The following is a 26,866-nucleotide window of genomic DNA, read 5'->3' as shown; positions in this document are numbered from 1 at the left end:
CAGGGGATCATAGAGAGCTCATGTCATTTTTAAGGGCTCAGTTTCCTCATCAGTAAAATTGGGGGATCGTAAAAGATGACTTCCAAGGTCCTTTCTAGTTCCAAATCTATGACCCTATGTCAGTCGGTCAATTAACTTTTATTGAGGGCATACTATGTGCCAGGCAATATTCTAAATGAGGGGGATTCAAAAATAGCCCCTGCCTTCAAAGAGCTCACTATGTGCCTAAATAAGTGTACATACAAAATAAAGAGAAGGGAAGATGATTGAGGGGAGGGCCCCAGCAGCTATGGGAATCAGGAAATGCCAGTAGAACACTTACTCAAATGATCAGTACACAGATATCTACTCAATAGGTATCTGATAAATGAATGGATTCTTCCATGAAGGAAGGATGCAGATTCTCTTACTCTGATTCCTCATCATGGCACAGAGGTGACCCTGGGCCATCAAAGGCTAAACCAACAAAGCACAAGCCTTGGTAGGTCCACCACTCTGTTGAGAGGTCGTAGGATGACAAAAAGGATGGAATACAGGAGCAGGAATCCAATAATGAGCACCCAGTGTCCTGAGTCCTGGCTTAGCCGAGTTCTGAGAAGCTCCTCTCATCACCAGGCTGGCTGCAGGCTGAAGGATTCTTTCAGGTATAACAACCCCTCAAAGATCATCTATTATGTTGTAAAAGCTCTGCATCAGTGGAGGAAGAATCCTCTCCAATGAAATTATATTGCCTTGAAGTACTGACTTAAGGATGAATGGATGGAAGAAGTATAGGATCTCTTTGTATGTACAGGTAGGAAGAGATGGACTGTAGCAATGGAGGGAAATACTAAGAGTTCCCTTTTCCCATTTTGTAGATGATCAGACTTATTATTATATAGACTGTTAGACATGGTGATCCATCCAAGACCAGAATATCAGAGAGTAGACCTCTAGATCCCTTTACATGAGAACAGCTTTCTACTTTTCCACTCTTCAATGCTATGTCTAGGAAGAACCAGGCAGAATCAGAGAGAGATGTGCCTGTGTAGCACAATCTCATCAATGGAATCTCTTGACAGGGGTCAATCCTCACCTGAGCCTCTTAATTCTAGGAAATAGAGGAACAGAGACTAAACCCACAATATCACTGGCCTAGAGAATTCCCAGGTCTCCCACTACCAATGTAAGTTAGCATCTGCTTTGCAGCTAGGTGATGCAGTAGATAGGGCACTGGGTCTAGAGTCAAAGATCTGAGTTCAAATTCAACCTCACTTACTAATTGTGTGACCTTGGGCAAGTCATTAACCTCTATTTGCTTTAGCTCATCATCAATAAAATGGGGACATATTTGAGAATGAAATAGCAAACCATCAATGCAATGTCCCTGAACAATCTGCAGGGATCTAGGAGAAAAACACTATCCACAAGCAGAGGACAAACTGTGGGAGTAAAAACACCGAGGAAAAGCAACTGCTTGACTACAGGGGTTGAGGGGACATTTCTAAGGAGAGGCTCTAAATGAACACTCTAATGCAAATACCAACAACATGGAAATGAGTTCGAATCAAGAACACATGTGATACCCAGTGGAATTGTGCGTCAGCTATGGGAGGGGGGGGAGGAAAAGAAAATGATCTTTGTCTCCAATGAATAATGTTTGGAAATGATCAAATAAAATATTGTTTAAAAAAAAAGAACAAATCATTCAAAAAAAAAGAAAGAAATAGCAAACCACTCCAGTTTTCTTCATCAAGAATACCCTATGGGGGGGGGGTAGCTGGGTAGCTCAGTGGATTGAGAGCCAGGCCTAGAGAAGGGAGGTTCTAGGTTCAAATCTGGCCTCAGACACTTCCCAGCTGTGTGACCCTGGGCAAGTCCCTTGACCCCCATTGCCTAGCCCTTAACACTCTTCTGCCTTCGAACCAATACACAGTATTGACTCCAAGATGGAAGGTAAGGGTTTAAAAAAAAAGAATACCCTATGGACAATGTTCATGGATCACATAGAGTCAGACATACTGTATGACTGAAAAATAGCAACTTCAGAGTATAATCTTGCCTGAGGCACCAAGACTTAAGTGACTTATCTAGGATCATGAAATCAGTGTGTATCAAAAGCTAGACTTGAACCTAGGTCTTCCTGGTTCTGAGGATGGACCTCTATCCACTTTGCCAAGCTTCCCTGCTTATAATTCGTGGCATTTATCATGGGTCTTGTTCAAACAATGAATATTTACTCAGCAACTAACATCAGCTGGCACCTCAGTGGCTTTGAAGCACAAGACAGCCTCTACCCTATTAAAACGCATAATCTAATAGGAGATATCAAACATATACAAAGACATTTAGCAATGCAAGGCAGTATAATAAGTGCCCAACAAGTTCAGGGATGAACTGATCAGGAAGAGATTCGGCACGATATTATGGAGAGATGACTGGCTTTTGAGCTAGGAAAGTCTCATTTTAAGTCCTACCTCTAACGAAGATAAATGTCTAGATGGATAGACAGACAGACAGATGATAGATTAATTGATAGATGACAGATAAGATGATCCATAAACTGGTAGATAGATAGATGATAGATTAATTGATAGATGACAGATAAGATGATCCATAAACTGGTAGATAGATAGACAGACAGACCGACAGATAGGTATAGCTAGACAGAAATTTATCAAGTGTTTACTATGTTTCAGGCAGTGTGCTGAGAACTATAGGTACAAATGCAATCAAGCAAAACAGTCCCTACTCTCAAGGAGAATATTTGGGGGAGGAATAGAATACACATGCAAATAAATAAAAGGCAATTTGGGGAGGGAGAGAACACGAGTGACTGAAGGGGATCACATATTTCTCCTTTAGAGAGGCATGAGTTATTACCTGGCTTCATTCTATGCTCTGCCCTTCTTGACTTCTTTCCATCTCATCTGATCAAGCAAAGGGCCCCTATACCTTCAAACATACTTGTGCCCATCATCCTCCCCCTGCCCCTTAGATATGACTGCTGCATAGCTTCTACTTCCCTTACTCAGAAAAGGGTGGCCCATAGTTCTCTCCTTGCTAATGTCTCTACATAGGGATCCAGAACACCAAACAAGAGGAAGCCATGGATGGAAGAAGTGGGACGAGGAGCTGTCCAGGGTGGGAAGAGCAGAAGAACTCAAGCGAGTGGAGGAGAGCACCTGAAGGTCAGTGTGGCAGGCACACCAACGCCTAACTGATGTAGTACAGCAGTAGTGCTGGGCACAGACACAGGCAAACACGTTTTAGCAAATTGGAAAGCCATAAAAGTCTATTACAGCAAATCAAACAGCAGTCAGCATGACAGCCATTAGCCTGAAATGAATACACGGGAACTTAATGAGGTCTGTCGAGGCTGGCTTGGTGAATTAAGTTGCCAATTCTAGCAGGATTTCCCCTTTCTTTATGGACTTGAAAGCATCCACGCTGCCTCGTTAGGAGTTCGACAAGTGAATTGCAGGGCCTTTCGCCCTGATAAAATGGATAATTACATGTAGAACAGCTTAGGGAGAGTAGAGTGAGGGGAGCGGCACACAAACAAACCCAAACACTCACCTGCTTAGCTTTCCCCAGCTAGTGGCCTGGCAAGGGGGCAGCCAGGCTTCAGGGGGGAGGGGGTGCAGGTCCCCTCTCCTCTGGATGAGGAAACATGAAGTCTCTGTTCCCGTTCCTGTGTGCTGGGTGAACATTTTCAAATGTGCAGTCAAGTCTCCAAGGCTGAGTGGCATTTCAGCATTAATGTGCAGCCTGTCTAGAGATCAAGGACCTTGTGCTAACTGACCCAGCTGTGCCCTGAGGATGGGGCTGCGGGTCCTAAAGGGAGCTCTGGCATCAGAGTGCTGTGTCTTGCAGCATCCCTCATCGCTTTCTGACTTGACTTCTCTGAGTGTTACAAACACTAAACTAGTCCTGTTCCAAGGACTATTGCTTACCATGAAGCTCATTCAAAATGTCTGTAAGGGCTATTATTGATGATGGAGAGGTAGATTAATGGAGACAGCAACAGAACTTCCTAGTTGGCAAGTAAGTGTCAAAGTAGAGTACTGAGTCCAAAAATATCTGAGTTCAAATCTAGTCTCAGACACTTGTTGTATGACCCTGGGCAAGTAATTTAACTTCTATCTGCTTCTGTTTCTCCAACTATAAAATTAAGATAATAATTGATAGCACTCCCAGAGTTGTTGTGAGGATCAAATGAGACAGTATTCGTAAAGTGCTTAGCACAGCATCTGGCACATAGTGAGTGCTTAATAAATGCTTGTTTCCTTCCAAATAGAAGAAGGTTAGAATTGGCTCAGTCCTCATCCCACTGGGGTTGATCTAATTTCTCCAACTAGAATAGAGAGGTGGGATTTCAGCCCTTTGGCAGCATGATGTATGGGAAAAGCACTAGATTTGTAATCAGGAAAGATAGGAGTTCAAATCCCACCTCTGATATTAGCTCTGTGACCCTGGGAAAGTCACCTTTTCTGAACTTGAGTAAAAAAACTGGACATAACACTAAAAGGAACTACCTTACATGAGGTTGTTGTTAGCATCCAACAGGTTTATCTTCAATCTTTTTGTGACTCTTTAAGCATTATGTTGATATAGAAGTTATTGTGCCCTGTATCTGGCCATTAGTGGAGATGAAAAAAAAAACATGATTTATGTATTAAATGGAGATATTCCTCCAGTTACTACTACTACTACTACTACTACTACTACTACTACTACTACTACTACTACTACTACTACTACTACTACTACTACTACTACGATCACCATCACAACTACTAGTCCTACTGCTAGGAAACATTGATACAGGGTGTCCCAAAATTCTTAGTGACACTTTTAGCTTGAATGGATTAAAAGTTTAAGGTAAGGTTTGCAAAGTACTTTCCACATATGATTTCATGGGATCTAGAGACAGGACCTACCTTGGGATTAATGTCATTGTAAAGTACAAATATGATATATCTATAAAGTATTAGAAATTACTAAGCTTTAGGGAAATGGCAGGGCAGGTAGATGGGTAGGGTTTTTGTTTGTTTGTTTGAATACTTGGGCCCTCTTTCCTCCCTGTGTTCAAAATCATCTCAGAAAGCTTTGCCAAAGGTCTCAAATAGCCCCCTCCACTGTCTTATAGAATGACTAATCAGTGGAGCCAGGCTGAAGCAGCCCCCAGGTATGAAGAAGGGATCACAAGCCTGGAAGTCAAGGGAACTGGGCTTCTGTGCCAGCTTCAGTGCCAGCTTTGGTGCTTATGTGGACATATCAAAGGCTCTCTGCCTCTTGGTTTCCTATTCTGTAAATGATAATAGAATGTTTAAAGCGAGAATGGGTCTGAATGTCAGTCTAGCTCACCCTCTTATTTTACAGATAATAATAGTAATAGCTAATATGCTTACTGTGGGTCAAGCATTATACTAAGCATTTTACAAATATTCTCATTTTATCCTCACAACTCTGAGAGGTAGATGCTAGTATATATCCTCATTTTACAGATAGGAAAATGAGACAAAAAGAGGTTAAATGAGTTACCTAGGGTCACACACCTAATAAGTGTCTGAAGCTGGATTTGAACTTGCCCAAAGACATACAGATGGCATGGGTAACAAAGGAAGGATTTGAACTCAGATCCCTGTGAATTCAGACCCAGTGTCTTAGAGGCTACTACACCTCCTCGGATGTATACAAAAATCTTTCTAACTGTGAAGTGTTCCATAAAGGTTGGGACAGGAACTGGACCTGTGATTTCACCAGTGGAGGAAACTCTCACTGGAAGAAACTCTTTACCAAAGCATGCTGGCCCTTTCTTGGCCACTAGGGAAAAGACGTTAAACTCAAGGCACTGCCCCACTCCTGAGTACAGCCTGAGCCAGATTAAACTTGAGAAATGTTTAACAAAATAAGTAAAAATATAATACAACACACATAATGTTAATTTGTGGTTTTCTAAGTCAATATGCAGTGGGAAGGGATCTGTTTCTATTTGACATTATTGTCCTCGCTGGGATTAATGACTTGTCCAGGGTCATGAAGCCAATGTTTTTCAGACATGCCTTAAGCCAGGTCTTCCTGGCTCAAAGGTCAGCTCTCTGTCCATTATGCCACAGTGTCTTGTTCTAAAGTAAGCTGTTATTACGACTACTACTGATAGCTGCCATTGCTGTAAGCTTTAAGGTTTGCAAAGCACTTCATGAGTAACTCATTTGTTCCTTACAACCACTTTGGGAGGTAGTTGCTATTATTCTCCCTGTTTTACAGAAGAAGAAACTGAGGCAAAGAGGGGCAAAATTATCTGCCCAGGATGACAAAACTAATAAGTCACTGAGGCAGGATTTGAACACAGATATTTCTGACTCCCAAGTCCAATACTCTGCTTACTGGGCCATCTAGCTTTCTTCTACTGGTCTTCTTTGACTAAAATGGATAACAACCAACTAATTATGTAGATTTCTTTTGTATGTCTGTATTTCTTTTCTTGCCTGCATTCTGCCTTCCCCTTTTCCTTCAGGGCAGGGACCCATTTTCATGTGTATGTTTTGTCCCCTTTATATTGTGTTTGTGTATTATATATTTATATTGGGAAAAGCCCCCACCAGGCCTAGTTGCTGACCACTTTAAAAAAAACCCTTATGTTCCATCTTAGAGTCAATACTGTGTGTGGTTTCCAAGGCAGAAGAGCAGTAAGGACTAGTTAAATGGGGGTAGATGACCTGCCCAGGGTCATACTGCTAGGAAGTATCTGAGGTCATATTTGAACCCAGGACCTTCCATCTCTAGACCTGGTTCTCAATCCATTGAGCCACCTAGCTGCCCCCTTGCTGATCATTTCTAAGGTAAATTCTGGTCAGGAATCACTTTGTCACTGTCCAAACAGAGAGGATGGCCAGTCAGGTTGTCACCCCATCCTCAATGTCCACTTCCAACAGTAACAGAGGAATCAGATGTCAGGCGGGCAAAAGCCACCCCAAGAGTACTTGAAGAAATAAACAATATGTCCTTTAACTTGGCTCCCTCCTCCTGAGGATTAAGTGTCACAGATCTATCTCATTTAACCCTGCCTCTTTCTTTATCAGATGAGCAGGGGGGAAGGTCATTTTCAACCTTCTTTTGCCAAGAGCCTTAGTTTCCCTTAAGTGACTGGCCAAGGCACCAAAGTGCATTAGGTATCACAGAGTGTCTAGAATCCAGGAATTCTTGCCTCATAGAGCCAGGCGCTGCTATTCACCAGATGCCCCTCTCCCATCAGCCTACTCAATGTGAAATCATTTTAATTGCACAAGGAGAAGGGGTAGAGGTCCTGATGATGATGCTGGACCCTCCAGAAATCTATCAGGACAAAGGAGGGAGGAACAGGACTGTGGAGACTAGAGGCAGTTGGGTTTAGAGTCAGGGAACTGGGACTATAATCCCATTTCTATCAGTACTCAGGCCCCTCTGGGCCTCAATTTCCCCAAACGTAAAAATAAAGAGTTGGAGGCACAAAAGATGGCCTCTAAAGTCCCTTCTACTTTGAGCTGTTGGATCTGATGAGATGCAGGGGAGAGATTGCCCACAGCAATGTAAAGGACTTGATTTTCTGGTCTAAGAGTCTAGGAAGGGGTTTAGTCTGATGCCTTCCTCCCCACTTTCATTTCCCATCACCCCCAGGCTCTTTGTTGCCCTCCACCATGGGAAGAGTGCCTACCCAACAGAGGGCCAGCCAGATCTGCCAGGATGCCAGCTAAGAAATGTGTTTGTGGCTCATTAACTCTCATCAGTGTCCTTGGTTAAAAGAGCAGGGGTTGGGGTTGCAGGCTGGCACATGGAGACCTTTAATTAAATTAGGGTGACTTCCAAACAGGCGAGGGCACCCAGAATGAAGCTGCAATCTAGGGCATTCTGGGGGAAGTCTAAGGCAAACAGCTGAAGTAAGAAGTTCTGAAATTCTCCCAAGCACAGGATTTTAAGATTGTATTTTTGACCCTGTATCCTAGAGAAGGACTGCCACCAGCACCCTACTTGCTGGGACATCTCCCCATCTTCCCCCTCCCCTCCCTCTTGCTGTAATAAGGAAAAATTATGGGGCTTGGGGCAAGTTTCTTTTGTAGTTTGAGGCACAGGGCAGGATCCATAGAGTCAGAAGGGAATCAGGATAGAGAAGAAAGTAAATGAAATAACCAGGCTCGTCTAGGGAGAGCTCGAGTTACCAAGTATAGAGACTGAGACCTCTACTCTTGGGAAAAGAGGGGAATTATGGAAGGCATCTTGGAGGAAGTGGCACCTGAGGAAAAGGTTGTCAGTGATAGGAGGTGATGACAAAGGATGGAACCGAGACTGGGGCAGTGGAGGGGAAGTGGTCGTGGAGGTGGGAGAGAGGAGAAAATAGATGAGTCTGTTCTAGGTACAAAGGGGATGACAATGATATTCGCAGAAGTAAAGAGAGCAGAGTGAGATAAAATAACAACAATTAGTTCAGCTTGACTCTGCCTTTGGAAACATAAACTCGGACCAGAACATCGTGGCCCCAGCCAGTGTCTCGGATCTTATCTCCCAGCACAGTCCCTCCTTGGCTGCAGTCACACAACGCATGGGCCATGCATGGGTGTCCCTCTGCACCTAGGATCGTGCTCTTCTTTTACCTGGAATGTACTCTCCTTCCTCTCTTCCACTCTTCAATCCCACCCCCCCCCAAGTGGACCCCTTAGCACTAATCTTCCCATACTCTGAACTGAGGTTTGTACCATCCACTTGACATTGTGTGTGTGTGTGTGTGTGTGTGTGTGTGTGTGTGTGTTTGGGGAGGAGTCTGGGCTGGGTGGGAGCCTGTCCGTGTTGGAGGAGGTTGTGGACACCTCTGGATCTGGAATAAGAAAACCCAGGTACAAACTGAAGTTGCAGTCCCTGAGCTTGAATCCCAGCTCTCCCATTGCTAGCTGTGTTAACAGCGGATGAGTCACTTAAACCTTTGGGACCTTTGCTAAATGAGGGGACTGGACTGAATGATCTCTAGGGTCCCTTTGGGGTCTAGATCGAGGATTATACAAAGATGTTAGATGGCACAGTGTATAATGCTCTGGACTTGGGAGTCATAAAGACCTGAATTCCAATCCTGCTTTAGACACTTAGAAGCTCTGTGTCTCTGGGCAAATCATTTAACTTCTCTTCATCGTCCTCATCTATAAAATGGGGATAATAATAATAGCACCTATTGCCCATAGTTGTTGTAACAATTCAATCAAATGAGATATCCTACATGCAAACCACAAAGGATGATAGAAAGGTTAGCTTTTGTTATTATCATCTTTGCCACTTATGGGTTAGGTGACCCTGGACAAGTCAGGTTACTCCTCTAGTTCTCAATTTATTCACTTTAATAACTGAGATAACAACACCTGTCCTGTCTACTTTAGAGTGCTGTGATGGAGGATCTAGGTATAATAGATACAAAATTCACTCCTTCGTAAACCTTAAATAACTAGATTAGTTATTATTAATATTATTATTATATAGGCTATATATAAAATTACGGTAGGTATAAAACAATATTGAGTATTACTGTAATGACTAGAGCAAGAGATAGCAAACAAAAAGTCCATGTGAGTCACCAGCATCTTCATGACATCAAGGGAAAGTGAGGCCAGCCCCTGGCCCATTGGGAATTTCTTGTCTGACAAGCTTATGGGCAGGCATGGACAAACAGTACAAAGCCCTGGTAGGAAGAGATGGGCTGCAATCAGTATTGCTGGTGGAAACTCCCACATCAAGAAAATGCCAAATCCTTGGGTACATTTGAGATCATTGTCTTATGTTGCTATTTCTATCAGGTGGTTTTTGTTGCTGTTGTTTAGTATTGTGACCCCTTTTTGGCTTTTCTTGGCTTTCCCTCTTCAGCTCATTTTACAGATGAAGAAACTGAGGCCAAAAGGAAGTAGCTTGCCCAGGGTCATTCAGTTGGTATGTATCTGCCACCAGATATGAATTTGGGAAGATGAGTCTTCCTGACCACAACCAGTGCTTCTATCCACTATGATGTCTAGAAGTTGATAATGCAGGATTAAAATCCAGGAGAGACATACGAGATGGATCTGGGAGTTGCCTGCATAAAGTTCTTAGTTAAGCCCTTGAGATTGGATACTATAAAGAAAGAAGAAAAGAGGGCCCAGTCCAAAGACCTGGGTACCCCTACACACACACACACACACACACACACACACACACACACACAGTAGGATACGTGTGATGAGAATGGAGCAACCACAAGGAGGAAAACTGAGAAAATAGTGCTTAGGACAACCCAGAAAAGTGAGTATCTAGGAGCACAGAGTGGTCAGCCATATCAAAGTCTGCAGAGGTAAAGATGGATGAGGAATGAGAGGTCAAAGGAATTGGGAATAACAGGATCACTTTTGTACTTTTGGAGAGAGTAACTGCAGTTGACAAATGATATTGGAAGTCAGACTGTAAGGGGAAGAAAAGGAAGTGGAGAAAATAAATAAAGATAATTTGGGGGGCCTTCTGATTGTGAAAAGGAGACAAGATGAAGGAATGATAGAAGTGGGTTTGTTGGGAGTTTTGGTTTTGGTTTAAGGATGCTAGAAATTTGGACATGATTTAAGCAATAGCAAAGGAATCAGTAGATAAGTGAGTTTGAAAATTAAAGAAAGAGATGGAATAATTGAAAGGAAAAGCTCTTGGAGATGGTTGTAAAGGATGTGATCAAAGGTATAAGTAAAGTGGTTAGTGTCATTTCTTCTTCTGACACTAGAACTAAAAAAGGATTGAGTTATGGGGTGGGGGAGGATGACAAAATGGTGTCCAGTAGAAAGATGAAAAGAAAGAGCTTAAGGAATAGTACCATTATCCTCCCAGTTCAGTGAGTGTGAATTGAGATCTACTAAAAGAAAGGGAGTAAAAAGATGATTTTAGAGGAGAAGAAAAGGGCTAGAATAGAGGCTGAGGAGCGTGTGATGATCAACCAGGAAACACCCTGGCATGCAGCAGTAAGGGTTCAGTTGAGATCATAACAAAAATGTGTAGACCATATCAGCACACTTGGAGTCAACTGACACACAGAAAGGTTAAATGACCTGGAGGTGAGGTGGGATTTGAACTTTGGTCTTTGTGATTCCAAGTCCTGTACTCTATTTACCATTCATACTAATTCTTTCCTTCTTTCTTTCTTTCTTTCTTTCTTTCTTTCTTTCTTTCTTTCTTTCTTTCTTTCTTTCTTTCTTTCTTTCTTAAATCCTTACCTTCCATCTTAGAATCGGCACTCAGTATTGGTTCCAAGGCAGAAAAGCTGTAAAGGCTAGGCAATAGGGTTTAAGTGCCTTGCCCAGGGTCACACAGCTAGGAAGTGTCTGAGGTCATATTTGAACCCAGGACCTCCCATCTTTAGACCTGGCTCTTTATCAACTGAGTGCCCTAGCTGCCCTTCCAATTCTCTTTTAAACCTAAAAGTTGATATTAGAGATAGTAATACCTCTCTCCCTATCCATCTTAAGGATATCTTTGAAACCCATTTTTGCTAAGGATGTAAAGTTGTCCCTGCACACCAGGGAGAGGGAAAGTGATAGATTGAAGTCTCATTGGGTCATTTTATTAATGAGGCATTTGTAATATTATAACTTGTACTTCTCAAGTCACTAGAGATTACTTGACTCCATACACATACAATTCTGCAAACTCAGCCACTCATATTCTGCCCCAAAGGGTCAAAAGTCCAACAACGACAGGACTAGCCTCATGAGTCCCTGGGGAGAAGAAATAAAGAATGGTTAAGGAGAATGCTGTCCTCCAAGAAGGATGCCTTCACTTCTCCTCAGTGAGAGGCTGGGTTCAGCCACAGCTAGGAAGAACAGAATCCGTGTCCAATCTAGCCTAGTTCAGGGTTCGACTCTTTATCAGACCACACTGGGAAAATCCTAATGCCCCAGAAAGCAAAATGAGAGGATGAAACACCTGGCCCTTCTCTCACCAAATTCTACTCCATAAGTCTAGTTATTCAACCTTGATCAGATATGTGAGTCCAGACCAGTTTCTCCAGGAATCAATAAGCCTTTTCCCTGCCCCCTAGACTATCCATTTGTTCACTGCCCTGCCAGTGATAGAAAACTGCCATTGAAACCAGACTGTGGCATGGCCAAGAGGAGAGTTGTGACTCTCTTGGCCCTCCCAACCCTCCATCACTTTCCTGTGTACACAGAACTCCTACCTCAGGGATCCGGACACTGTAGGGCTGATTGTGAAATGTGGGAGCATTATCATTCACATCCCCAACCTGGATGTTCACTTTCCTTGTGATCACCTAGGAAGAAAAAGAGCCAAAATACCTACTGTCAACATCCACTCCTAAAATCCAGGCATACAGTAGGTGCTTAATAAATGTTATGAACTATTGGATATTGATTTCAAGGTTTGCAAGACACTTTAAATAGACCCCCATCTATGAGAAAAAAAGAGAAGGTAGCAGCTCAATTTCTAAGGTTCCCTCCCAGGAAGTGTTAGGGACCCCTATCCCTCCAGTTTATGAATCTTTCTTCATTGGTTAGATGGTATTTGGGATACTTACCCCCTGGTGGTCACTGACAGAAAACTCCACAGTGAATTCTGACTTGGTCTGGAAGAGAGAAGAGAAATGAAGAGTTAAATATGGTAGGGCTAATTCTGACATGAGGGCATGAATTTGGGTAGAAAGATGCCAATATGGTCCCAGGAGACTAGCCCACTTTCTTCCCTCAACGTTTTAGGGGGCTCCCTAGAAATTAGCACTGTTTTGTACATAGAAATATTGAGAACAAGAAACAATAGAGAATAAATAGGGTAGATACTCTCACATATAATATATATCACATTATAATAGCCATGAGTCCCACTTAAGAGATGGTTTTTCTTTATGTCTGAGGCAGGTTTGTCGGAGTGAAGAGGTACATATAGTTTAGAGTTCAGTGACCTTTCATCCCACTAGGAATCAGCTATGAACATGGGTTAGAGATTGCTTTGTTGGGGGACAGGAAGGGCAAGAGAGACTTTTTTCTCCCCTCACATTCTTAAATCTCTTTTTAGGGCTAAATGAAAGGCTAATCACTCCTTTGGAATTTTCCAGGAAAAATGAAAACTATCAACTTTTTTTTTTAAAACTCTACTTTCTGCTTTAAGTAACAACTCTAGGACAGAAGGACAAAGGCTAGAGTTAAGTGACTTGCCCAGGGTCACACAGCTAGAAAGTGTCTGATATCAGATTTCAATCTAGGATCTTCTGACTCTAGGCCTGTTGCTCTATCCACTTTGCCACCTGACTGTCCCCCAAACTATTAACTCTTTAGGAGACATCTGGCCTGATCTGGTAAGATGGAATTACTAGCCTGGGGAAATGGAGTCATTAGTTGAAAAAAACTAGGTCAGCAGAGCTGAAATTGTCCAGTCCCTCCAAAATGAGATGAATCGAGTTGGGTAATGAGACAGCCATACCTCTCTATCCAAGGGCTGTCTCAGCCACACAACACCTGTGTCACTCTCAACTGCAAAGAACCGAGAAGCCTCCTCACCAGACACCCCAAAAACCAGTGGGTCATTATCCATGTCACGGGCGAGCAGCTGGGTCACAGAGGTCCCTGGAGAAACAAAAGGGGAAAAAGGAAGGAATTAGGTGGGGAAGGAGTAGGGCAGAATAATCATTGACACATATATATTCCCTCACAACAATCCTGTGGGGAAGATAGTCCAGAAATCAGTAGTCTCATTTCATGAATCAGTCAATCAACAAGAATTTATTAAGTACCTACTATGTGTCAGGAACTATGCTAGGTGCTATGGGCATGAAGAAAAGAAAAAGGTGGTCCCTGCTCTCAAGGAGCCCCCAGTCTAGAGGGGGAGATAATATACAAACAGCCATCACACAGAAGATAGTGATTGGGATTGGGCAAGGTTTCCTGGGGAAGGTTTTAGTTGGGATTTGAAGTAAATCAGGGAAGGAGGGAAAGAACCAGAGCCAGTGAGACAGAGAGACAGAGAGACAGAGAGACAGAGAGACAGAGAGAGGGAGAGAGAGACTGAGAGAAAGAGAGAAAGACACTGAGAGAGAGAGAGACTGAGAGAGAGAGATAAGGAAAGAGTCAGAAGATGAGATATCTAGTTTGATGAACAGCAAGGAGGCCAATGTCACTGGCAAGCAGAATATATGTTGGGGAAGGGAGCAGTATAAGGAATAAGAAGACTGGGAAGTAGGGCAGCTACATGGCTCAGTGGATAGAGAGTCAGGCCTAGAGAAGGAAAGTCATGGGTTCAAATCTAGCTTCAGATACTTCCTAGCTGTGTAAACCTTGGCAAGTCACTTAACTCCCATTGCCTAATCCTTATAGCTCTTCTGCCTTGGAACCAACACATAGCATTGATTCTAAAATGGAAGGTGAAGTTTTAAAAAAGAAGAGTGAGAAGGTAGGAAAGGATAAGGATATGGATAGTTTTATTTATCCTGGTGTTAAAAAGGAGACCCTAGTGTTTATTGAATGGGAGAGTGACATGGTCAAACATCCTTATGGAAGATCAATTTCACAAGGAGTGAGAAGTTTGAGTATAGGAAGAGTTTGATGACTTGTTTGAGGTGGCACTCTAGCTGCTGTCAAGTCTAGGTTGGAACCCAGATGTCTCCTGATCACAAGCCAGTATTCGGTCTGCATTCATGATTTCTAAGCACAACCTGAATGCCATCATCCACACCAGCAAATCCTTGGTGCAGCACTCTCTTCTTCTTGGAGAGATTCTTAAACTTTTCCTTCTTTTCAAACCCTGATTACAATCTTTAGATGGAGGACACAGAGACCCCGTGGTGATTTTATTATGTGATTAATGATTTATTACATTCTAGGTGCTTTCCAGAGCTTCCAGAAGAGACAAGTTCCCTGTTCTCATAGTTCTGATAGCCGTCTAGGTGTAAATACTGATTAAGCAGGAGATCCTAATGGGTAGTACACCCTATTTTGAGTTGCTAATCCTAGGCTCAAGTCCTAGCTGAATTAGGCTGTTTACATGTTTATTCTAGGTCTTTGTTTTTCCTCAAAAACAAGAAATAACACCATCTTCTCTCCCACTTTCTCCACAACTCTCTCCTGTTTAGTTTATTGGGAGGTGTTGAGATCAAGGTAAAAACGAGCATGAAAGTAATTGGAATTCTTTTGGCAAAAAAAGGCAAATGATTTTTTTCTATATTAACCAATAAATGGGAGATTTAGTATTATGAAATAAGTAAGACAGTGAATCAAATGCTCACATCCTTTGATCTAGAGATCCTCTTGCTAGACATACAGCCCAATTAATAAGCCTTTATTGAGCACCTGCTGTATTCCAGACACTGTGCTAGGGAGAAGAAAATACAAAGAGTAGCACAATAGACATTCTCAAGATGTTTACATGGAATGGGAAGAGAACAAATGTATAAAGGTGAATTCTAAATGATAAAAAGAAAGCTTTCCCATGCACCAAAGTATGTATAGTAATAATGTATCTGCTAACAAGGAGTTATTTAAAAAAATAAGAATAACAACTAACATTTATATAGTGTTTAATATGTGACAGACACCATGCTAAGAGCTTTAAAATGATCTCAGTTGATGGAGAATGGCTAAGCAAATAGATGAATATGAGCGAATATTTCCTGTCATCAAAAACAATGAATATGCTGAATCCAGAGAAGCCTGGGAAGATTTTTAAGAACTGATGCAAAATGAAGTAAGCAGAACCAGGAAAACAATATGCACAAAATACAGCATTTTAAATGGAAATGACAATAAAGCAATAGCATTTGCATGGTGTAAAGTTTACAAGGTATTTAATAAATATTCTCTAATTTTTTTTCCTTACAATAACCCTGAGAGTTAGGTAATTATTTACCCCCATTTTGTATACAAGAAAGCTGAGGCATACAGATAATAAAAGACTTGCCCCAAGTACTATAGTTAGCAAATATATGAAGTTAGATTTGAATTCAGGTCTTCCTGACTTCTGATTTGGAGCAGTTAAGTCATGCTGTGCTGGGCCTGGAGTCAGGAGTCAATTTCCTGAGCTCAAATCTAGCCTCAGACATTTACTAGTTGTATATCCCTGAAAATGTCACTTAATCCCTCCCTATTTGCTTCAGTTTCTCATCTATAAAATGAACTAGAGAATAAAATAAAAAATCACTCCAGAAAACCCCAAATGGAGAGAATTAGACATGACTAAAATGACTGAACAATTTCCTGACTCCAGATACAGAGAGCATCCATTGTAGATCCATTGTAGTACCTAGTTGTCTCTAAAATAATAAAAACAACAAAATAAAATTATAAACATGCAATTCTATGAAATGATGACCAAGCTTGACCCCAAAATTAGACATATGAGAATACACTTTCCTGCCTTCGTGCAGAAATGGAGGATTATGGGGTATGGAATATTGCATATAATTTTAGACAAGTTTGATGTCTTGACCTTGGGGAAAATGTCATCAACTGGAAAAAGTAGATGAGTTAAAAATAGAAGATGGTGGGGCCAGCTAGATAGTTCAGTAAATTGAGAGCCAGACTCAGAGATAGGAGAACATGGATTCAAATATGACCTCAGACACTTCCTTGCTATACAGGCTTGGGCAAGTCACTTAATTCCCATTGACTAACCCTTACACAGTATTGATTTTAAGATGGAAGATAAGGGTTTAAAAAAATAAAAGCAATAACAATTGAAAACAAGATAAAAAAATAAGATTTAAGGTTTATAAAAATCTATTTAAATTTTTAATCATTCTAAACATTTAATATTTTAATATTTTAAATTTTTATCTAAAATATATAAAAATAACTAGATTTCAGACAATACTTTTAATATCATAACCTCAGAAAATCACCATCTGGTTAATGGTATGGAAAGGAGTCAGATATGGCATCTGTGTAGGGAAATTCCAAAGGCCAATGGGGAATAAGCTAAATTGATTAGAGGGGACAGAAGCATTGTATTGTGGGAATGGCTTGATACTATGAAGCATCACAGGCATAGTCCTCATACATATACATAGAGAGCCATATATAGTTAAGGCTGTCCTTAACAATGGCTCTCCAAGACTTGGTATCTAGACCCCTAGCAGGAAAGAATGAGATAGGAAATGCAACAGGAGTGAGGATGGGCACTACAGCATTGGCTGTCACTAACCCTATAATTTCCTGGACTTTTATCCATTTTCTCCTCAATTATATGCTTCTCAGAATGGTCTTTCTCAGCTTCCGCGTAACCGATTACTTGCTCATTCCCACTTTGTTTCCCAGGTAATTGCTAGTGACCTTTTCTAAGTGCACTAATTAAAGGTGCAGTTTTAATATTATATTTAAGGCAAGAAGCTCTGCAATTACCCAGCTAGCATATTCCCTACCTTCTCGAAAAGTGGTTGGCTTTCCACCATCCGGCACGCTCTTCATGTTATTCCTTCTTATTACAATAGGAGAGGAGAGAGAGGCTTTGGGGCTAGAAAGGACCTTAGACACCTATTAGAGAATCCATTCCCACTTCCACCCTCCTCCCCATTATTTTATAAATTAGAAAGCTGAGGCCCACAAAGAAGTGACTTGCCAAGGTCACTCTTGTAGAAAGCAGAATTGACATCAGAACCCATGTCCTTTGGCTCCATCAAATTCCACCTTGATGTCTCAATTGGAAGCTTCAGAGAGACTTTTCCTACTCTTCCTTTTCTAGGTTAGCCATGACACAGTTTAGTGTCCTAGTCTAGGACCAAACAGTTCTCTGAGAGTCATGAGAACTATATTCTATTTTTAATTCTGTGATCATTTTCCAATTAAAAATAAATTTCTTGAATTTGGCAATTACATTCCTGGGGATGTCTTTTGAGGATTTAATGGGTGATCTATTGACTGTTTCAGTGTCTATTTTGCCCCCTTGTTCAAGAATATCTGGGCAGTTTTCTTGGATAATGTCTTGCAATATGATGTCAAGGCTTCTGTCCCCCCCCCCCCAGGTTTTCAGGTAGACAAATGATTCTCAAATTGTCTCTCCTGTACCTGTTTTTCAGGTCAGTTGTTTTTTTGAATGAGGTAGTTCATGTTTCCTTCTATTTTTTCATTATTTTGATTTTACTTTATTAATTCTCGCTGTCTTGTGGTATCATTAGCTTCTAATTGCCCAATTCTAGTCCTTAAAGACTGGTTTTTAGCTATGATCTTTTGATTTTCCTTTTCATTTTGGTCTATTCTGCTTTTCTTGGCTTCTAGCAGGTCAATTCTGATTTCCAATTTGCTTATTACTTCATATGATTTCTGGGCTTCTTTTTCTAAGTGGAAGATTCTGCCTTTTAAACTCTTTTTAAAAATTTAGCATAAAAATTTTTAAAAATTACTTGCATTTATATTTCTATTTTAAAATCTAGGTAACACAGTGGATAAGAGCACTAGGCCTGGATTCAGGAAGACTCATTTTCCTGAGTTCAAATTCAGCCTTAGACACTTACTGTGTAATCCTGGGAAAGTCACTTAACCCTGTTTGCCTCAGTTCCTCATCTGTAAAATGAGGTGGAGTAGGAATGGCAAACACTCCAGTATCTTTGCCAAGAAAACTGAAAATGGGTTCACAAAGAATCAGCCTGGCAGAAATGACTGACAAACAATAAAGTAAGATTACCATGTTGTACTCTGGGATCCAAAGTTTTTATTTGTAAAAGAGAGAAATTAACTTGCTCTCTGGGGATACATATAGAGAAATAGGAGGGTCCAGGGACTGGATTTGGAGTTGAAAGCGCAAGGTTCTATTCTACTCCTTTATTTCTTGAGCAAGTCACTTAACATATTAGTTTTAGCTCCTCACTTGTAAAATAAAGAAGTTTGATTCGATGGCCTCTTCAGTCTCTTTTTTTGATTCTAAATCCACGATCCTAATATCTGAATATACAGGGAAGTATGTTCAATGAGTCTTGATTCAATGTTCAATGAGTCAATTGAGTCAAGTTCAATGAGAACTTGATGCTCTTGATTTTTTTTTGGTTTCACCAAGTCAGTAGGAAGTTTGCATTAATTTTATCCATTTTAAAAATGTGAAGAGTTGATATATTGAACTTGAAATCAGGACAACTTGAGTTCTAATCCTACCTCAATAATGTTTTGGTTATCTAGATAAATCATTTCACTTCTCTTAATCTCAGTTTCTTCTACTGTAAATTAGGGCTAATAATGATAGCATCTACTATACTACTATACCAGGGTTGTTGTAAGGATCAGATGAGTTAATATATGTAGAAGTTGTACAAACTTTAAAATGCCATATAAATGCAAGCTAAGACTAATAATTTCAGGACTCTGTCCCCTGAGATTCAAGTCAAAACCAAGACACCAGAGGAGAACTAAGTGAACTTCTCCCCTGTCTAGTTCAGCCTGATTAGTCTATTTCCCCCCAACGTCTCCCTTTTATCCACAAAGCCCAGCTTGAGGCCAATCTGAGAGAGAAGGCCAGGAGAGAGAACTGAGACTGTCATCTCCCAGGATCACAGGAAGGGTATGATAAATATCATAATAGAACCAGAAATGCTAAGGGCTGCTCTAGGGAAAGAAGCCAAATACCATTAACTCTTCATTCTCTGCATTAAGGAAGGAGAGCACGGTTATGAATTCTACAACCAATAATCTCCAACGCACTCCCGCCAAAACCCCAAACAACCGAATCTGGTTTTAAACATTGAAATGAGTATATTCTGATTCTCCCCGTCTCATTCCCACCCTCAGTGGTCCATGAATCTAAGCTGCTATTATAAACAATATTTTCTCATTGAGGACCGCTATCCCAACTGAGGGCCCTTTCCTTCCAACTTCATCTTCTGCAAACTAAAGTGAGAGTCACCCCATCAAACACCTCACAGAAGAGGCAGGACTGGCCAAGACCAAAGATGAGAAGAGTTGCTGTATTGGACTTGGAATCAGGACAACCTGAGTTGCCCGCTTTTAATTATGTACTGGTTTCTTGGTAAATCATTTAACTTCTCTTAGCCTCAGTTTCCTCAACTGTAAAATGGGGCTGATAATCATAGCATCGATGTAGTTCCCAGGCTTGTTGTATGGATCAGATGAAGTAATACATGCAAGAAGCTGTGTAAACTTTAAAGTGCCATAACATGTGTTCGTAGCATAGCAATGGTTAGCCTCATTTTGGACAGAGATGGGAAGGAGAAGCCAGATCTCATCTACTTCTAAGATCTTGCTCCTTGTGAAAAAGACTGCATTCTTCATTGTTTTCATTACTATTTGCACCACAGGCAAGGTCTGGGATGAAACTATCCAGGTCTTCTTGGAGTCCACTTCAATCCAAGAAGTATTTCAATCAATCAATACACATTGATTAAGCACCTATTATGTGCCACCTACTGTGCTAAGCTCTGTGGACACAAAAAGAGACAAAAGACAGCCCCTGCCCTCAGAGAACTTACAATCTAATGGAGGGAGACGGCATGTAAACAAATCTAAACAAAGCAAACTATACTGAGGATGGATAGGAAATAAGTAACAAAGGGAAGGTATTGGAATGAACAAGGGCTGATTGGTGAAGTTTTCCTATAGAAAATGGGATTTTAGTTGGGACTCAGAGGAAGCCAGAGAAATCAGTAGGCAGAGCAGGAGGGAAAAAGCATTCCAGGCATAGGAAACAGCCAGAGAAGATACCCAGAGCTGAGAGATGGAAGTGTCTTTTTTGTGGGATAGCCAGGAGACTAAGTGTATGTATCAGGGAGTAAGGTGTAAGAAGACTGGAAAGGTAGGAGGAAGGTAGGTTTTGAAGGGCTTTGAACGCCAAGCCTAACAGAGCATTTTGGTTTTGTTTCTAGAGACAATAGGGAGTTACTGTAGCTTAATGAGTGGGGTGGTGGTGGTGAGATGTGATATGGTCTAACCTGCATTTTTATATGCACAAAAGACTAAGAGATTAAATAACTTGGCCTGAGTCACACAGTCAATGGTTGTAAATTGAGAGACTTGAACTTGGCTCATCCTAACTCCAAGCCCTACTCTCTATCTACTCCATCTTCTCAAAGGCTATGGGACAGGGAGGTGAAGCAGTGGTGAGAGGACCATGACTGGAGTCAGGAAGAACTGAGTTCAAACCTAGTCTGACACTTGCAAGGTATGTGACCCTAGACAAGTCACTTAACTGTCTCCATTTCTTCATATGAAAAATGAACTGAAGAAGGAAATGGCAAACTACTTGTATCTTTGCCAAGAAAACCCAAATGGAGTCACAGAGTCAGGCATGAATCAAAAATAACTAAAGAACAAAATAGCACAAGGCCATTATTTGAAGAATAGGTACAAATTAGAGGGAATTTCCATTCCAGGAGTTCCTTATACCAATAAAAGAAGTCACAGATCCATTCTAAAAAATTGCACAAATCTCTGTGGTGTGTTAAAGATTAAAGACAAACAAAAGGATAGTCCTAGCCCTGAAGAGTTTACATTCTAATGAATGAAAAAGAACTATGCCACCAAGACAAGGAGGAGCTAGAAACAAAGGAACATAAGATGTATATTCTGGGAACTGGGCTTCTCTATAGTTTAGAGAGAACCAGATCCATGTTTTTCTTCAGGAGAGATCAAGGATGTAAAGAAGATGCAGAGAATATCATTGTAGACTAGTTCATTGTGAGGAATGACAGTATTTTCTTTGTCATGAACCAGCAAAGTGGCCTGATGCACAGAGCACCCCTATCGCCTCCCATCTATGTCCTCGGCCCAAAAAGGCCAGGGGAGGAACAATGGCCAGAGGATGAGGGAAGGGCTAGTAACCGCAGGTAGAAACTGCCAAACCTGTCTAATTCTCCCTAACTACATATCACTGCCCTTTAGGACCAAGAACCCAAGAAGAGTCAGGGGTTTTGATAACGTTCCTGTGTCTCTGTTCAAGGTGAGCAGTAGGGCAGGTACAAAACCCCCAAAAAGCCCTGGCCTTGAGGCCTCTAAAGGAAACTAAGAAGATTAAGTTGAGTAGGAATAAATGTTAAGTTTTGTTTAAGAGTGGTTCATGTGCAAAAGGAATAGGAATTCTAGGTGAATGCAAACTTAATGGGAACCCAAATGGATGTGAGCTCCTTGAAAACAGAAATAGTGGGTTTGATTTTTTTTTGCCTTTCCTTGTATCTTCCATACTTAGCACAGTGCTTGACACACAGTAAGTGCTTAATAAATGCACGCCAATAGACTGACTGATAGCCTTTCCAACCCAAATTAGTTGAAGTTCAAGAAAACATTCATTCAACATTTGTTGACAGCCCATTACATGCAAAGTGCAGTGCTAGGTAATGAGGGGAATGCAAAGGTAAAAGAGATGGCTTTTGTTGTCCACTAGCTCAGTAGGAAAGATATGGCATAGGTAATGACATTGAGAACATGCTCAGATTACCTAATTACCACATGGGAGATATTGGGGACCTGCTCATGGGAGACCGAAAAACGAATACATGCATGGACATTCTGCTGTAAGTGAAGGGATTTGTCACTCTTAGATGAAAATGCAGAGAAAAAGGGGCCAACTATGTTCAGTCAGGGAATTTAGACATGGATGGTTCTAGCTATATAGCCTATGGAAAAATACTGCTTTCAACTACAAGGTAGGCCAACAGGGAATGTCAACACAAGGACCAAATATCTGGTCTTCCAGAAATAAAGTTTCTAGCATCTTCCATGCACATAACTCCATTTTATATGGTATGTACCCACACCCCATATATACATAAGCAAATGTTTACATAAAATGATGGAACAAAGAAAATTAGTAATAAACCTACTCTGCTCTGCCCTGGTCAGACTACATTGTGTTTTGATCAGGGTGCTGCATTTTAAGAAATATGGTAACCAACTAAAATATATCCATAGGAAGGTAGAATGCTGAAAACATGAATGGCTCCTCAGTGGTTGAAGCAAATGAGAATATGAAACTTAGACAAGTTAAAATCTAGGGGAGACATAATAGATGACTTCAAATACAGGTCTATTAAATGGAAAATTTATTAGATATTCTGTGATATTCTAGAGGTTAAAAAACCAGAGTAGTTTCAAAATAAGGAAAAACTTGACAATAATTAGAGCTTAAATTAGAGCATTAAAAATAAAATGGACCAGGGCAGCTAGGTGGCTCTGTGAATAGAGAGCTTGGCCTGGAGTCTGGAGGACATGAGTTTAAATCTGGCCTTAGACACTTTCTAGTTGTGTGTCTTGCCTAAGATCATTTGCCTAGTCATTGTCCTTCTGTCTCAGAGTTGTTACTAAGATAGAAAGTAAGGATTTAAAAAAGTAAATCAAATAGTCTGCCCCTTGAGGTAGTGAGTTCTTCATTATTTATAAGTATTCAAACAAAGAGGATGTTGAAGAACAATACTGTTGTCAAACCCAAATGGAAAAAGAGGCCACTAAAACACATATAATACTCCCTGTGGGCCACATATTGACTAAACAACCACACTTAAAAATATTTTTATGTGTGTTTTCCTATTAATATGACAACATACTAAAATCAGGTAAGATCTATATTTTATTCTAGTTTGAGCTATATTTAGCAATGGTGTGGGCTATGTGTGGCCCAGGGTATGCATGTTTGATACTTCTGTTATAGTGAAGCTTCCTGAATAGGGTCTTTAAGGCCATTTCCAATTCCATGACTGTATAAAAGTCAAGAAACAAGGACTTCATGTCAGTGGCATTCTTGGTGAAAGCAGGAATGAGGAACAATTAGAATGACCATCTCACTATTATGCAGCAGTAGAACCTGCATCCTCAAAGAAGAGGCAGAAGAACTACTACATTTACAAAGGGCTGGAAAATGCTTGTTGAACTTTATTCATGTACTTGATCTTCACAATCACCCTATAAACCATGAGCTCAAGTGATATTCTCTCCCTATTACAGAGAAGAAAACAGAGTTAGAGCCCTTAAATGACTTGCCCCAAGTTGTCCATCTATTAAACAGAAGTTATAGAACTCAAATCCAGTCACAGGATCACACTGTACTTGAGCTGGAAAGGTCCTTCTGAGACTATCTAATCCACCCTGTCCACTTATAAAGATAACAAAAATGAAGTTCAGAGAAGGGAACTAAGCTTTTTCTAGATCATATAGTTAGCAACCTGGGATTTAAAGCCAGGGCTTCTGATTTCAATACCTGGATGCTTTTGCCTTTTCCAGAATGAAAGACTAGCCAAGAGACATGCAACAACTCAGTAACATAGCCTGGAAGAGAACCTAGATATCTTGACTCCCAATCCCAGAATTCCAGGACTAAAGAAGGATGTGACCAGTATCTCACAGTCAACAAGAATTTATTAGGCACTTTCTACATATGAAGCACTGTGCTAAGCACTCAGATATTAACAAAGGCAAAAAATAGCCTCTGCCTTCAAGGACCTCACTATCTAAAGGGAGAAACAATATACAAGCAACTCTGTACAAACAAGACAGAAACAGGATAAATTGAAGGTAATCTCAGAGGAAAGCACTAGCATTAAGAGGAACTGAGAAAGGTTTCTTGAAGAAAGGGGGATTTGGGCTGAAACTTAAACCAAGACAGAAAAACCAACAGGGCTCCAAACCTATTATTATTGACCCTCAGAGCCACCCTCTCCACTCTCAAACTTCTGTTGTTGACATTAGACAGAAGCAGAACAATGTCCTTGGTAATAAGTGAGTTCCAGATTTACATGGTACCAAGCTATGGTTGGTAATAAAAGGTTCTAACAGGGCCAATGGTTGGTCCACCCTCACCTTAAGCCCAAGGAAGAATTCTATAGATAGGATAAGGGACAGATTAATGCCTCCCACCAGTCCAGAGCCATAGTTTTCATTAGTCTCTAGGGAGCTAGATAGAAGTCAAGTTTCTTGATCTCTATGGGTAATCTCTTATTTTTGGATTTCACTTCCTGGGTTTATTTCCTTTAACCAAGTCTTTGTTTACCTCTCATTTATTTGCCCTGCTTCTTGAACTTAGTTTGACTTCAGATCATATTTCCTTCCCCAAACTGCCCTGTGCCAACTCAAGGTTCAGAGCATTGCTCTCCTCTCTCTTCAGAGCTTGGCACTGACCAAAATAGCTGCCATAGCTCCCCAGGCTTATCTTCCTTTTGTCCATTCTTGAGAATCCTTCATCTGCTCTCCCCATCAGTCATCCCTTGGACTCAGTAAATAGAACTTAACTTCCCAGAGAAACCATACAGAATTCCTCTTCTCCACCTTAATTCCCAGTCAATAGTGATGAGTTGACCAACCAGCTCATGAAGTCTTCATCCTCACAGCTAGGTGGCCCTGCTGGGAAGGCGTGGTCTAGGCAGGACTAGAACCCACTCTTGCAGTTTCAGATACAGTACCATCTTTAGCAGCACACAAGCTCCCAACATAAACTGAGTTCCTACAAGGAGTATTACCCCAGGAGCCATTGTTGATAGATGGCTCATTTGGTCTGACTTAGAGTTGAAGCCCCTGGGGTAGGGACCTTTTCCTTCTTACCTCCTCCCTACATTATCTCTCCAGTTCTCCATACACTTGTCAACAGTCAGCAAACAATAAATAATTACCCTCTGTGAGAGATGGAAGAAAAACAGCACTCAGGCTCATTTGGGGTAAACAGATGCAGTCTAGCTGTCAAAGGGAAAAGTCTAATTAACACATAAGGATGTATTAAATACATCTTTTAGAGACGTGTTTAATACCGAAGATTCTTTAGAAAGAAGAGACATTTCTTTTTTCTTTTTCTTTATTAAAGGCAATGAATGGCCTCAGTGAACGAAGACAACGTAAACCCCTACGTTTCACTGATCTGGAGACTGAGGTGCTGTTCTGAACCTGGCAAGGAGTCTCTGTAATCCATCTTCTAATCACACTGACATTTTTCTCACCTCCAACTTCCTCCTGCAAAATGAAAAGAGAAACCAACAAAACCACTAAAGCTACTCATTCTAGATGCTGCTGACTGTCCCTTGCTTTTTGCTGTGGATGTTCAGAAAGAATGAGCAAGAAGTTATCAAGGTCACCCAGAGACAGGTTGCAGAGAAGCCAGGACTGCCTGCACATTTGGCTGGTTCATATTTGTCTCCTTCAACCAGGAGTCCTTGAGGGGGGCTTCTGGTGCAAAGGACTCAGTATAATGGTCAAATGAGCCAAAGGAACAGGGACTACAACTAGCTAAGAGGGACAATCAATCCGCAAAGTTTTCAATCCATGAATCATTCATTAAGTACCTGCTGAGTGTCAGGCACTGTGCTGGGTAAAGAGGATGCAAAGATAAAATGAAACAGTCCAGTTTCTTCCCTCAGAGAGCTGACACTTTACTGGGAGGAATATCTATTAATTACCCATATTCAAATTATCATTAATATTTATTGTTTTACATGATTGCACATATAAAAATATATATCAGAAATTGCTTACCATTTCAGGGAAGGAGGAGGGGTTGGAGAGAGAGAGAATTTGAAACTCAAAACTTTACAAAATGAACGTTAAATTAGTTTTACATAGAATTAGGGAAAAGAATATTGTTAACATTATTAATGTTTCTGCACAATAGGGGATAATAGAACAAGAAAGAATACCAGACTGGGAATCAGGACACGTGAGTTCTAAGCCTGGCTTTGCTACTAACTAGCTGAGCTGGGCACTCCCAACCCTGCTAAGCCTCCATTTCCTCCTCTGTAAAATGAAGATCTAGATCAGAGGTTATCAAATACTCAGTCTCAGGCCTCCAGTGGCTCCAGGCCCACAACACCCTAGAGCCATTGCTGCCAGAATCAGATTAAAATGTAATTGGAAAATACTTAATAAAATAAATAGGAATACAATAAAACAGATAACATTACATTTTAAAACTAAGTTAATGTGTAGTCCATAGAGATCCTTATGTA

At 40.9% G+C, this 26,866-nt stretch overlaps 1 protein-coding gene across 2 annotated transcripts in view; it reads right to left on the bottom strand.

The window, feature by feature from the left end:
* The window catches only part of CDH23 (cadherin related 23), a 655,553-nt gene that overhangs the window by 480,278 nt on the left and 148,409 nt on the right, over positions 1-26,866 (bottom strand). For both annotated transcript variants that reach the window (XM_056799300.1, XM_056799301.1), the window contains exons 4-6: positions 13,444-13,586; positions 12,545-12,592; positions 12,188-12,280 (exon numbers count right to left, since the gene is read on the bottom strand). In XM_056799300.1, coding sequence (XP_056655278.1) covers positions 12,188-12,280; positions 12,545-12,592; positions 13,444-13,586 — 284 coding nt within the window. The remainder of the gene's footprint in view (positions 1-12,187; positions 12,281-12,544; positions 12,593-13,443; positions 13,587-26,866) is intronic.

Source organism: Monodelphis domestica, chromosome 1 (genome assembly GCF_027887165.1).
Source record: "Monodelphis domestica isolate mMonDom1 chromosome 1, mMonDom1.pri, whole genome shotgun sequence".
NCBI classification, from domain to species: domain Eukaryota; kingdom Metazoa; phylum Chordata; class Mammalia; order Didelphimorphia; family Didelphidae; genus Monodelphis; species Monodelphis domestica.
This window is presented reverse-complemented; position numbering and strand designations above follow the sequence as displayed.